General features: G+C 47.5%; 1 protein-coding gene across 3 annotated transcripts; it reads right to left on the bottom strand.

The window, feature by feature from the left end:
- Positions 1-525: 525 nt before the first annotated feature.
- TBC1D5 (TBC1 domain family member 5) lies at positions 526-13,887 on the bottom strand. Of its 3 annotated transcripts, none has more exons than XM_073083909.1 (13): positions 13,679-13,887; positions 13,549-13,625; positions 12,693-12,827; positions 11,798-11,897; positions 11,442-11,558; positions 10,597-10,724; positions 10,312-10,362; positions 9,881-9,983; positions 7,701-7,861; positions 6,701-6,843; positions 6,148-6,286; positions 2,282-2,552; positions 526-1,397 (listed from the first exon to the last, which is right to left on the bottom strand). In XM_073083909.1, the coding sequence occupies exons 1-13, from the start codon at positions 13,679-13,681 to the stop codon at positions 1,110-1,112; spliced, it is 1,716 nt and encodes a 571-aa protein (XP_072940010.1). In that variant the 5' UTR covers positions 13,682-13,887; the 3' UTR covers positions 526-1,109. The 3 variants fall into 3 exon arrangements, with proteins under 3 accessions (XP_072940010.1, XP_072940012.1, XP_072940011.1); XM_073083911.1 differs by having other exon boundaries at positions 7,743-7,861; XM_073083910.1 differs by having other exon boundaries at positions 13,549-13,610.
- Positions 13,888-13,968: the final 81 nt, after the last annotated feature.

Below are 13,968 nucleotides of genomic sequence, written 5' to 3'. Positions count from 1 at the left end.
ACAAAATTACAAAAAAATAGAGTCGATCTTCATATTGTAAATCATTTTATTGCACATGAAGCATTATGCATTTTATGATACAAAAATATTTTGTAACAATAATATTTACATTTGTAATCCACAACAAAGTCATTACGAGGTAGTAAGCACTCGTTATTATACATATTTTTATGAGATTAGCTGATATTGTCTTTGCAAAAATTAAATTGTGACTTAATTAGTTATAATTGAGCCTGGACATATAACATAGAATACTTAAAAATATTAAAAAAAATAACAAAAGCCAACTATAATCAATATTTAATACAAACATGTATAATTATACAATTCTTGTTTAATGTATAATACATATAAACCGTAATAAAATTATGAAATTCAGTATTTTTTTAATGCATGTCTTTTGCTTATATTTTGTTCATTTACATTTTTCTCTAGACATATACAAATAACGGTTAGAGTAAGAGATATAGTTCAATTTTACAATGACAAAAAAGTATAGAAAGATACATGTATTATATACAGTGTCATTATAGATTTAATTTGTACACAAGAATATAATAAAAATCAAAATAATACTAACTTTGTTTATAAAGATTATAAAGAGTAGCCGAGTGGCTTCTGAACTTATATTAATTATTAATATAATATAATATAAACATCTTTTATGTATAGATCACATACTAGTTTTACCTTAACCTTAGTTTTAACACTTCGTCACATACTTATAGCACAGAAATAAACCTACAGCAATATGCATAATGCAAAATAACACTATTTGGTAACTATAAAATATAAGTCAGTTTACTTTCAATTTGCACATTTCAACGCTCCGGTTTGAGGTAGTGCTCTTCTCGGAACGTATTTCACTACTCTATAACAGGTGGCGCTACCGATCCTAAACCATACTATTGCATTTTGTACGAATTTCACGAATTGTAAACTCGAGATAATCTGAACACGCTCACTTTCTAGTTACTATGTCGTAGGAGATCTGTTTTATTATCTCATTTCACTTTACTATATTGTATAAGGCAGTTGTTTTGCTATTTAAACTATGCCCAAAGCATACACTAATGGTAGTAGCTGTAGAGCATAATTTTGCGGCGTAGTCATTCTGTCCGAAGCCGAAGCGGGTCTAAGAATGGCAGATCGCTCGTGCTGTCACACTCTATTTGGTGAAACACTTTCAAGGGCACTTCCTTCACTTTTCGCGGTATCTTCGCTTGCTTGCTCGTTTGTACGTTTGTTTGCTTGTTCGTCTGTCTGAGGCGGGCGGCCAACGAGACTGGCACCAGCTGTTTCCTGCCAACTTCATCTGTCGGTTGGTTCTCGGCGGCTTCGAGGGCCGTCTCCACGTCTATTAACGCGTGGTTTCGGCATTGGAGCAAGGCTGCCAACTAGAACGAATATAATGTGTTAACATTTGAAAGAAGATATAAACGAATAACGTGTCTATTACAGATGGGGTTTTGTTAACGCTCAAGTTAAGAGTAGAATTCGTACTTGACCAGCAGTGGATTTTGGTGTAATCTCTCTCACTTCGTGAGGAGAACAGTGGCCAGCATCGGGACAGCAATAGCTTGATGACGTCGACGAGGACATACTTATTGTATAGTATTTTGGTGTACCGTTTATCTACTTCATTTAGTATACAGGCTGAATTTTTCAAACGGGTCTTCAGGTCCAAATCCGAAACTGTAAGGATTAGCGAAAAACGCTGAAAGGAGTTACTGAAAGCCTATTTGAAAAATTCACCTTGTATATACAGGTGAATTTTTCATATAATCCTTAAGGATTAGTATGCCAAAGTATGGAAAAATATGTATTTTCTTTAAAATTTACCTTTTCCTTTAATTTGTCACATAACATTACTTCCCAGAATTTGATAAGCGACACTATAAGATAGTGGAATAATATAGAGGGTGTATTTTTTTTTTCAAAATGAACTCGTTCGATACCGGCTAGGAAAAAAAGATATTTTAAAAAAGTAATGATGCAGTTTTAGTTTTTATCAAAATCGTCCTCGTATCTCCTTTTAGCATTTTTCGCCAATACTTATAGTTTGGGATTTGGTCCTGAAGGCCCGTTTGAAAAATTCACTCTGTATACCATGTATCTGCTTGATTTGCTGTAGTGCGTAGAGTATTGTACGTTTTAGGGCACCTACATGATTGTGTGTTGTGCATGTGTGCGTACTTACTTGCATGATCTGTTGCGTACAGTATTGTACGTGATAACGAACCTACGTGACTGTGTGTGGTGTGTGTGTGTGTGTGTGTACCTGCATGATCTGTTGCAGCGGCAGCGCGGCCTGCGGCGGCACGCGGGGCAGCGCGGCGCGCAGCGCGGCGGCGGCGGGCGGCAGCCGCGCGCGCAGCAGCGCCAGCGCCGCCAGCGAGCGCGCCACGTCGCCGCCCTCCGCCACGCCCTCCGACCCCGACGACGACCCGCCCGCCCCGTCCGCCACGCCCTCCGCCGCCTGCTCCAGCCCCTCCCAGCCCCACGCGCCGCACTCGGATGTCGACGTCGACAGCGAGGGCGACTCCGGTTGCCTGCGAACATTAAATCATTATTTATAGACGATGTGTACTGAGTGTAATGAAGGAATTTTGAAGATGGTAGAACCCTTTGTGCTTCGATTCCGGCGGCACCATCGCCACACCTATTTCTGCTAACCTAAAAAAAACTGAATATTAAAGCATTCTCGACAGTCAGCCACCGGCCGCCTCGGCGTCGCCGGGGCGCGCGTGTCGCAGCGGCACGCGCCCTGCAGTGTGCGACACTCACGCTCGGGGCGGGGGCGGGGGCGGGCGCGCGCCCCGCAGTGTGCGACACTCACGCTCGGGGCGGGGGCGGGCGCGCGCCCTGCAGTGTGCGACACTCACGCTCGGGGCGGGCGCGCGCCCTGCAGTGTGCGACACTCACGCTCGGGGCGGGGGCGGGCGCGCGCCCTGCAGTGTGCGACACTCACGCTCGGGGCGGGCGCGCGCCCTGCAGTGTGCGACACTCACGCTCGGGGCGGGGGCGGGCGCGCGCCCTGCAGTGTGCGACACTCACGCTCGGGGCGGGCGCGCGCCCTGCAGTGTGCGACACTCACGCTCGGGGCGGGGGCGGGCGCGCGCCCTGCAGTGTGCGACACTCACGCTCGGGGCTGGCGCGCGCCCTGCAGTGTGCGACACTCACGCTCGGGGCGGGGGCGGGGGCGGGCGCGCGCCCTGCAGTGTGCGACACTCACGCTCGGGGCGGGGGCGGGCGCGCGCCCTGCAGTGTGCGACACTCACGCTCGGGGCGGGCGCGCGCCCTGCAGTGTGCGACACTCACGCTCGGGGCGGGGGCGGGCGCGCGCCCTGCAGTGTGCGACACTCACGCTCGGGGCGGGCGCGCGCCCTGCAGTGTGCGACACTCACGCTCGGGGCGGGGGCGGGCGCGCGCCCTGCAGTGTGCGACACTCACGCTCGGGGCGGGGGCGGGCGCGCGCCCTGCAGTGTGCGACACTCACGCTCGGGGCGGGCGCGCGCCCTGCAGTGTGCGACACTCACGCTCGGGGCGGGGGCGGGCGCGCGCCCTGCAGTGTGCGACACTCACGCTCGGGGCGGGCGCGCGCCCTGCAGTGTGCGACACTCACGCTCGGGGCGGGGGCGGGCGCGCGCCCTGCAGTGTGCGACACTCACGCTCGGGGCGGGCGCGCGCCCTGCAGTGTGCGACACTCACGCTCGGGGCGGGCGCGCGCCCTGCAGTGTGCGACACTCACGCTGGGGGCGGGGGCGGGGGCGGGCGCGCGCCCTGCAGTGTGCGACACTCACGCTCGGGGCGGGGGCGGGCGCGCGCCCTGCAGTGTGCGACACTCACGCTCGGGGCGGGCGCGCGCCCTGCAGTGTGCGACACTCACGCTCGGGGCGGGGGCGGGCGCGCGCCCTGCAGTGTGCGACACTCACGCTCGGGGCGGGCGCGCGCCCTGCAGTGTGCGACACTCACGCTGGGGGCGGGGGCGGGGGCGGGCGCGCGCCCTGCAGTGTGCGACACTCACGCTCGGGGCGGGGGCGGGCGCGCGCCCTGCAGTGTGCGACACTCACGCTCGGGGCGGGCGCGCGCCCTGCAGTGTGCGACACTCACGCTGGGGGCGGGGGCGGGCGCGCGCCCTGCAGTGTGCGACACTCACGCTGGGGGCGGGGGCGGGGGCGGGCGCGCGCCCTGCAGTGTGCGACACTCACGCTCGGGGCGGGGGCGGGCGCGCGCCCTGCAGTGTGCGACACTCACGCTCGGGGCGGGCGCGCGCCCTGCAGTGTGCGACACTCACGCTGGGGGCGGGGGCGGGCGCGCGCCCTGCAGTGTGCGACACTCACGCTCGGGGCGGGCGCGCGCCCTGCAGTGTGCGACACTCACGCTCGGGGCGGGGGCGGGCGCGCGCCCTGCAGTGTGCGACACTCACGCTCGGGGCGGGCGCGCGCCCTGCAGTGTGCGACACTCACGCTCGGGGCGGGCGCGCGCCCTGCAGTGTGCGACACTCACGCTGGGGGCGGGGGCGGGGGCGGGCGCGCGCCCTGCAGTGTGCGACACTCACGCTCGGGGCGGGGGCGGGCGCGCGCCCTGCAGTGTGCGACACTCACGCTCGGGGCGGGCGCGCGCCCTGCAGTGTGCGACACTCACGCTCGGGGCGGGGGCGGGCGCGCGCCCTGCAGTGTGCGACACTCACGCTCGGGGCGGGCGCGCGCCCTGCAGTGTGCGACACTCACGCTGGGGGCGGGGGCGGGGGCGGGCGCGCGCCCTGCAGTGTGCGACACTCACGCTCGGGGCGGGGGCGGGCGCGCGCCCTGCAGTGTGCGACACTCACGCTCGGGGCGGGCGCGCGCCCTGCAGTGTGCGACACTCACGCTGGGGGCGGGGGCGGGCGCGCGCCCTGCAGTGTGCGACACTCACGCTGGGGGCGGGGGCGGGGGCGGGCGCGCGCCCTGCAGTGTGCGACACTCACGCTCGGGGCGGGGGCGGGCGCGCGCCCTGCAGTGTGCGACACTCACGCTCGGGGCGGGCGCGCGCCCTGCAGTGTGCGACACTCACGCTGGGGGCGGGGGCGGGCGCGCGCCCTGCAGTGTGCGACACTCACGCTGGGGGCGGGGGCGGGGGCGGGCGCGCGCCCTGCAGTGTGCGACACTCACGCTCGGGGCGGGGGCGGGCGCGCGCCCTGCAGTGTGCGACACTCACGCTCGGGGCGGGCGCGCGCCCTGCAGTGTGCGACACTCACGCTGGGGGCGGGGGCGGGCGCGCGCCCTGCAGTGTGCGACACTCACGCTGGGGGCGGGGGCGGGCGCGCGCCCTGCAGTGTGCGACACTCACGCTGGGGGCGGGGGCGGGGGCGGGCGCGCGCCCTGCAGTGTGCGACACTCACGCTCGGGGCGGGGGCGGGCGCGCGCCCTGCAGTGTGCGACACTCACGCTCGGGGCGGGCGCGCGCCCTGCAGTGTGCGACACTCACGCTGGGGGCGGGGGCGGGCGCGCGCCCTGCAGTGTGCGACACTCACGCTCGGGGCGGGGGCGGGCGCGCGCCCTGCAGTGTGCGACACTCACGCTCGGGGCGGGCGCGCGCCCTGCAGTGTGCGACACTCACGCTGGGGGCGGGGGCGGGCGCGCGCCCTGCAGTGTGCGACACTCACGCTGGGGGCGGGGGCGGGGGCGGGCGCGCGCCCTGCAGTGTGCGACACTCACGCTCGGGGCGGGGGCGGGCGCGCGCCCTGCAGTGTGCGACACTCACGCTCGGGGCGGGCGCGCGCCCTGCAGTGTGCGACACTCACGCTGGGGGCGGGAGCGGGCGCGCGCCCTGCAGTGTGCGACACTCACGCTGGGGGCGGGGGCGGGCGCGCGCCCTGCAGTGTGCGACACTCACGCTGGGGGCGGGGGCGGGGGCGGGCGCGCGCCCTGCAGTGTGCGACACTCACGCTCGGGGCGGGGGCGGGCGCGCGCCCTGCAGTGTGCGACACTCACGCTCGGGGCGGGCGCGCGCCCTGCAGTGTGCGACACTCACGCTGGGGGCGGGGGCGGGCGCGCGCCCTGCAGTGTGCGACACTCACGCTCGGGGCGGGGGCGGGCGCGCGCCCTGCAGTGTGCGACACTCACGCTCGGGGCGGGCGCGCGCCCTGCAGTGTGCGACACTCACGCTGGGGGCGGGGGCGGGGGCGGGCGCGCGTGTCGCAGCGGCGCGCGCAGGTGCAGCGCGAGCGCGCAGGCGTGCGCCGCGCCCGCCGCCACGGGCCGCATCAGCGTCGCCAGCACGCCGCCCGCGTCGCTCTGCAGCACTGTAGCCGCAAATAAGAAGAAATATAGATGCATGTTTATTTATATATAAAGTAAGTAACTAAAGGCCCAGCCAAACAGCACACAAACTTAATAATTCTTCCACATCTGAATCACTCAACATCTAAATAGCGAATCTATTGCCCAGAAACAACCAACGATATGTGAGACCAATCAATGTGTCGATTTTGAAATTAACACGTTGTTTAGCGCCGCGTAAATGTAGTCTGTGTGGCGTCCAAGTACGCGGCGCTAGAACGCGGCGTAAATTACGCCGTATGCGGCGCTAGAGTACGCGTTCAGTTTGGCCAGGTCTTAAGGATGTCTTACCTTATACCACCACATACTTGGCGAACTTTAAATTTTAAATTCTCATACAATAAGTTACTTAAAATAATAATATTATTCATACTCACGTGTGTCACGAATGGAGATCAACATGGCCACGATGAGATAATGTATATTAGCTAGCGAGGGTCCATCGGAGAATAGGAATCCCCATAAGTGTGGTATCTCGGAGCGGGGAAACTCGCGCCCGAAGAGCAAACGAAGCCAACGGCTAAAAAAAATTTAAAAAAGAAAGATATAAATATAATGGTTATGTTAATTTATGTTATGTACAATGTACATGTAGCAAAAAATGTAGGATTTTATAGTAATCCAACCTCTTAATAGAATATAATTACATAAAACACCAAACTACTACAAGATATTTAATTTATGATAATTTAATGTCACATTTCTAACAAGGAAACAGCATTTAAATAAACGACTATTTTTTCCCACATTAAACCTGTATGGGCTAATACTGTACATATAACAATTATTGTTTTGTCAGCATTGTGGGTCCCGCACGCGGTCTTCATAAGCAATTTACCTCAGTATGCATTTAATGGGCATGATGACAGTATTAAAAAATCTAAGAATAAATGATTTACTTAAAAACAATATGTTGAAAGCATTCTCAAAAATAGCCCAGTTTTAATAAAAACTTTAGGATTCATTATATTTTCAATAAAATAAAAGTATAAAATAATGCAGTCAGCCATCTTGTCTAAAATGCTAATCGGGGCGAAATGACGTCATTTTGGCGTGTCACCGTGTTGCTTGAATTTTTCTATGGGATATTGAAGCGTGACGTCACTCGCGGACGCCATGACACCCGTGAGCGTTTTCGCGCTTAATTCAAAATTTGTTTTAAAAATGCAATTTCCGTTAATACTGAATTTATTGTCGAAATAAAACGATTTTTGGAATCAGTAGACATGTACCTACATTATAGCAGGGGACTTCAAAATTTGTCATCATGCCCATTGTCTAACGCGACGCGCGTACTCAATCTATCTATATTGTATCGTCATAATCTCATTGAATCTGAATCAATAAATCATAGCAAAGTAAGTAGCTTTTCCAAACCCGTCACTAATAAACCCAAGCAAATAAGCAACGGTGTCTGACATGCCGAACAGCTCGAGCGCGACGCCGCAGCGCGCGAGGTGCGCGGCCAGCTCGGCGTCGAGGCGCCGCAGCCACTGCTCGCGCACCGCCTCCAGGTACCGCACCACCTCGTTCTGGCTCTGCCGACACAACCGAATATATCATCCACTACACTTTAGCCTTGTATTTTTTTTAATAGGATTAACATTGTTTTCGTCCACTACAATTGCTGGGAATACTTTTCATATATCTATATAAGGGTACAGACTGCAGATCCTACAACTCTTTCCTATCCATGCGCTGTACCGTCCACTACATTGTATCGTCTACACATTACAATTATTTAACAAAGGAGATGTTTCATTAGCTTAGTTATAGCTTTAAAAAAAAATCTCAGGTCTTTTTGGACATAATGTGCACCACCCGCCACGTTTTACGATGTGCTTAGTTGTAGCTTTGTAAAGAAATCTCGTGCATTTTGAAAACAATGTGCACCATCCGCCACGTTTTACGATGTGCTTAGTTGTAGCTTTGTAAAGAAATCTCGTGCATTTTGAAAACAATGTGCACCATCCGCCACGTTTTACGATGTGCTTAGTTGTAGCTTTGTAAAGAAATCTCGTGCATTTTGAAAACAATGTGCACCATCCGCCACGTTTTACGATGTGCTTAGTTGTAGCTTTGTAAAGAAATCTCGTGCATTTTGAAAACAATGTGCACCATCCGCCACGTTTTACGATGTGCTTAGTTGTAGCTTTGTAAAGAAATCTCGTGTATTTTGAAAACAATGTGCACCATCCGCCACGTTTTACGATGTGCTTAGTTGTAGCTTTGTAAAGAAATCTCGTGTATTTTGAAAACAATGTGCACCATCCGCCACGTTTTAGGATGTGCTTAGTTGTAGCTTTGTAAAGAAATCTCGTGTATTTTGAAAACAATGTGCACCATCCGCCACGTTGTACGATGTGCTTAGTTGTAACTTTGTAAAAAAATCATCGAGCTCCGTATCTAAAACGTCTTATGATTACTGTGAATATTTTTCATGTAAAATAAATAAGAGTGCAGACTCTAAGAGCATTCCTTATCCATGCGCATTACTATACTGCACCGTCCTCTGCAATGTACTGTCTACTATACTGTACTGTCTACTACATTGTACCGTCTTCTATACTGTACCATCTTCTATACTGTACCGTCTACTACACTGTACCGTCCACTACATTGTACCGTCTTCTATACTGTACCATCTTCTATACTGTACCGTCTACTACACTGTACCGTCCACTACATTGTACCGTCTTCTATACTGTACCATCTTCTATACTGTACCGTCTACTACACTGTACCGTCCACTACATTGTACCGTCTTCTATACTGTACCATCTTCTATACTGTACCGTCTACTACACTGTACCGTCCACTACATTGTACCGTCTTCTATACTGTACCATCTTCTATACTGTACCGTCTACTACACTGTACCGTCCACTACATTGTACCGTCTTCTATACTGTACCATCTTCTATACTGTACCGTCTACTACACTGTACCGTCCACTACATTGTACCGTTTTCTATACTGTACCATCTTCTATACTGTACCGTCTACTACACTGTACTGTCCACTACATTGTACCGTCTTCTATACTGTACCATCTTCTATACTGTACCGTCTACTACACTGTACCGTCCACTACATTGTACCGTCTTCTATACTGTACCATCTTCTATACTGTACCGTCTACTACACTGTACCGTCCACTACATTGTACCGTTTTCTATACTGTACCACCTACTATACTGTACCGTCTACTACACTGTACCGTCCACTACATTGTACCGTCTTCTATACTGTACCACCTACTATATTGTACTATCTACTACATTGTACCGCCACTACGTGGCACTGTCTTCTATAATGTACCGTTTATTACATTGTACCATCTACCAAATTGTACCGTCGATTACACTATATCGATTACACATTAAATTCTTCAATAAATTTACATTCAGTTCTTACAATAACTAGTCAATCGATGTAATCATATTGTATATAAAATGATTTTTTCAAGTCAGCTAGAGTAACAAAGATAAAAACTAATAAATCAATTGAAATTGCTAGTACTATTTTACATGAATCATTTTAATTGCATTACTCACGTGAACAGACTTAGAAATGGGCAACCTGCCGCAGGATGTGGGCACGACGTCCCCCGTGGAGTAGAACCGCTCCACACCCTTCATCACCGCGCTGAATAGCATGCTAGAATGAATTTGCTATTTATAATCATATAGACATAGTGGTGTGCTTACTTTATGCAACCTGGTGATAGATTGTATAGATCATTGAAAGAATAATCAACTTTAAGGTGAATGTATCTAAATTGTTTATTGTCATTGTATCATATTGTTTTTTTTTTGGTTTAAAAATGGTAAAGCATGACAATTAAGAAGATGTTTCTAATTTGTTAGCCAATAATTTCTTTTTGTATGGTAACTATGGAGTTACGGACAAGTTCAATAAAAAATCTTAAATCCGGTTTTTTTGTAAACTTTGCTTATAGTTGTAATTATTGTAAAACAGTACTTACAAGCTGTCATGCTCCAGGTAGTTAGTATCCAGGTAGTATCGTAAAGTGTCACTAGAAACGAAAACAGTAAATTATCACGCATAAATAGAAAAAAAATATAAAAGAAAGTACATGTTATATAATCACTTATTTTGGATTTAAAAATTGTTCTAAATAACCTAAGTATTGTAGTAACACTTATGTATGTTTAGTTCAAGTTATGTTTCTGTATATGTAGCACATTTATTATTGTATGTAATTTACATACAAACATATGAGTTTGTGAGCATGCTTACCGAAACTAACCTGATATTGTCGGGAGCATATTTCCTGTCGGAGTGCAGTTCGTATAACAAGGGTGCTAGCACTTCGTGCATGCCCTGACGGTAGCCAGGGCTGGGGTGTGACCGCGCCCAGAAGAACAGTATTCGAACCTGGTAACATTATTATCATCATTATTTTTGACAGACGTTTTTTGAAACATATTGGTTTATTTATATCAGTACCTGACGCTGACTAAGACTAAATTGTATGTAGGATGTAGACTTGAAGGTGGTAGAATCCTTTGTGGTTCGACTCTGGCGGCACCACCGCCACATCTATTTCTACCTAATAACAGCAGTGTTAGGCGCTGCTGTTTTCGGTTTGAAGGGTGTGGTAAGGGAGACAGACTTTTCCGAGGCGTTCCAGCTTAGTCCTCAGGGGTAGTGGCGCATCTGTGGCCGACCTTAGGTAGGAATATCTAATCCTATCTGGGGTTGATTACAGATGTCCATGGGCGGAAGTAGCTACTTACCATCAGGTGGACTGCATGCTCGTCTGCTACTCCTATGTTATAAAAAAAAAACTTCCTTACAATGTTATTTTTGCATTTCTAAAAATCTCTAATACATTTGCCTTATTATAACAACAATAAGTCAAGAGCAACATTACAACTAGGTCATCAGAGGTTCCTTATTGCCATCTTAATTCTAAGTTAGTTAGTTAATTAAGACTCCTATCATATTTTTGGGTAATTACAGATGTCCATTGGCAACACCGACCACTTGATATCATATGAATCAGAAGCTATTTACGTACAAAAATGCTGATTAAAGTTCATGACAAAAATACTAGTAATAATGAAATAGATTAAGTTTCAGTATCCTTACCATGAGATCCTGGATATCTTTGTCCCTGAAGTATACTTCATCTGGAAAGGTCCTGACCACATCTTGGAGGATCAGTGCCTTCAGTTCATTGTCGCAGAAGTGCTGCTTCCATGCGCTCTGGAATATGTAATTGAGATGATAACTGGCTTGTTATAGGGATATATTGTGGCTTCATATATGGATTACAAACTTAATGACATTATACAGATAAATGGGATTTGTATTAATTTGTTTGATATTAAGAACAAAAAAGGGTTTTACTAAGCTGGAGAGATTAAAAAGTATAAGAAAAATTGCAACTGGGGAAGGGAGACAGAGAGATGCATTTGGAGGTGATGGGGCATACTATAACTCACTTCATCATTTTGCGATAAGGGATCATCGCCGATCACGGCTCTGGGGTCCATAGAGAGCTTCTCTTTCAAGTCATCGTAGAAATTTCTGTGTGATTTGATACTGAAACAAAACGAAACAAGCCATTAATAACTCCCATGGACTTCTGTATAACTCTCTATAGAACTAAGGTTCTACCTTTCATACATACACATTACCAAGTATAAAAGTCAGACAGCATTCATAAACAATTTAATTGTTTAAATCTTCTAAATTAGCACACATATCTATATAATTAGGCACTACTTTCTATAGCTTTCTCATAAGCAATTGAATATTTCATGAACATACAATTTTAAATGTTAATTTATAAAGTGCATGAGATATAATTTTATCTGGACATTAGTAAAAGCATTAGAACACAATCAAACAAAAGAGGCCGAATCACTGATTGCTGTTATCACAAAGACTAATTGTTGTTGTGGAATAAATGTTGATTTGACAAACTCGTTAGGCTGGCAGCTTTGTTATTGGTAATAATTACAAATTTTAGTGGTTTTAAATAAAAATGTAAAACCTCGTTTTCCTGTTTTGCAATTATGCAGATGCAGAATAATTATATTGTTACATTAGAGCATTACATTTGGATTTTAGTCTATAATTTCTGTAGTAACTCTAAGTAAAAAAGATATTTTATATTTTTAGCACTCTGTAGTTTGTATATTTGCTCTACAACACAATTTAGTTAAGTAATCTCAGTAAGTGAATATATTTTATTCTTATAAGAATACTAAGAAATGCTATCTATTAGTTAATCATAAGGTATCCATGATATACATAAGTATCATGAGATAGTTTGTGTCTACACATTATGTGTACAAAAATTTTAAAAGATGAACATAAAAATATGGGTGTTACCTTGTAATAATATCTCCTGATGGAGCAGGAAGAGCATTGAGCATGATGGCCCACGCTAGGCTCCGTGGCCGCACCAGTCTGAGGTGCAAGGCTGCATTCCTCAGGAAATCTATACTCCATGTTGGGAACTGAAGGCTGGAATATAACACATGATGAGATGTAAAAGGTACATTACTATATTTATTATCTATATTTGTTAATGTTAATTTATATATAAAACATTGGTAAAGTGTTGAGGAAAATTACAGTCCCTTTAAGCCAAAATTCATATAAAATAGTGTCCAATTGTCACTTAAAGTAGTCATACCTTAGCAAGAACTTGCAAGTCACAATTCTTAGAAAACTAAAATTAGTCATGAATTATATACAAGTATAAAGGAAAATTTTATTAATATATGTATTAAAATTAACTTCATACATACAACACAGTTTAAAATATCAAATGGGGTGTGAAAAGTATCAGGATTAATCTGGCACTAAGAAAAATAAAAATTGAGAATTTACTACTCATTTCATCATTCTTATTTGGTCTTTGTGTTTATTCAATTTCATATAAATGCTGTCTTGAATAGCATAAAAAAAATTGAGTTATTAGCAACCTTTTATTTTTAATGATACAGTAATTAAAATAATTAGTCATATAACAATTAATCATTTTATTACAAATTTTAAATAGGAAGTGCCTTTTAAAATTTTCGTTTTTTTTATGTTAGTTTAATATAATGTAGGTTTTACAAACACGTACAATCCAGTACTCATATTTAAAAAACGACTAATTCTAGTGATAAGGATCGAATGATCATAAACAAACATTTAAACAAAGAAATGGGCGATATCGATAACATTGATAACTCACTCATAGTCGCTAGCCTCGATATGCTTCACAGGGGAGCTCGGCCCGTTCGAGTGATCCGACTCCTGCAACACAAACAACTTTTATTATACAAAAGCATTTACTAACAAAATATTCAACCATCAATAATTACCATTTTGACTTCAAATTTTCAAGTGTAGAACATTTTTACTTAGATTATTAAAGAAATAAAATTGTCCTCTTTATTACGGTATTGGTAATTCTTGATACTTGTTTTATTTATTTTGTAATACACTTCTTTTGAAATATAAATTGGTAAATCGTACAGATTTATGTGGCTCGATTGAACCTTGACTTTGATTTGACAGTTGACTTGCCTCAGAATTGACAGTGACAGAAAGTAATACCTTTCATTTGATATGATATACTAAATATTAAATATGTGGGCTTGGAACGGAACGC

This window comes from Epargyreus clarus, unplaced genomic scaffold (genome assembly GCF_041222505.1).
Source record: "Epargyreus clarus isolate Ecla_fem2 unplaced genomic scaffold, WU_Ecla_fem_2.2 ptg000019l, whole genome shotgun sequence".
Classification (NCBI taxonomy): Eukaryota; Metazoa; Arthropoda; class Insecta; order Lepidoptera; family Hesperiidae; genus Epargyreus; species Epargyreus clarus.
This window is presented reverse-complemented; position numbering and strand designations above follow the sequence as displayed.

Excerpts from the sequence above, each read along its gene's own strand:
- TBC1D5 (XM_073083909.1), bottom strand. Across the intron at positions 12,828-13,548 it reads ATCGAGGCTAGCGACTATGA|CCTTCAGTTCCCAACATGGA; the intron begins GTGAGTTATCAA and ends GTTATATTCCAG. Across the intron at positions 11,898-12,692 it reads TCAGGAGATATTATTACAAG|TATCAAATCACACAGAAATT; the intron begins GTAACACCCATA and ends GTTTTGTTTCAG.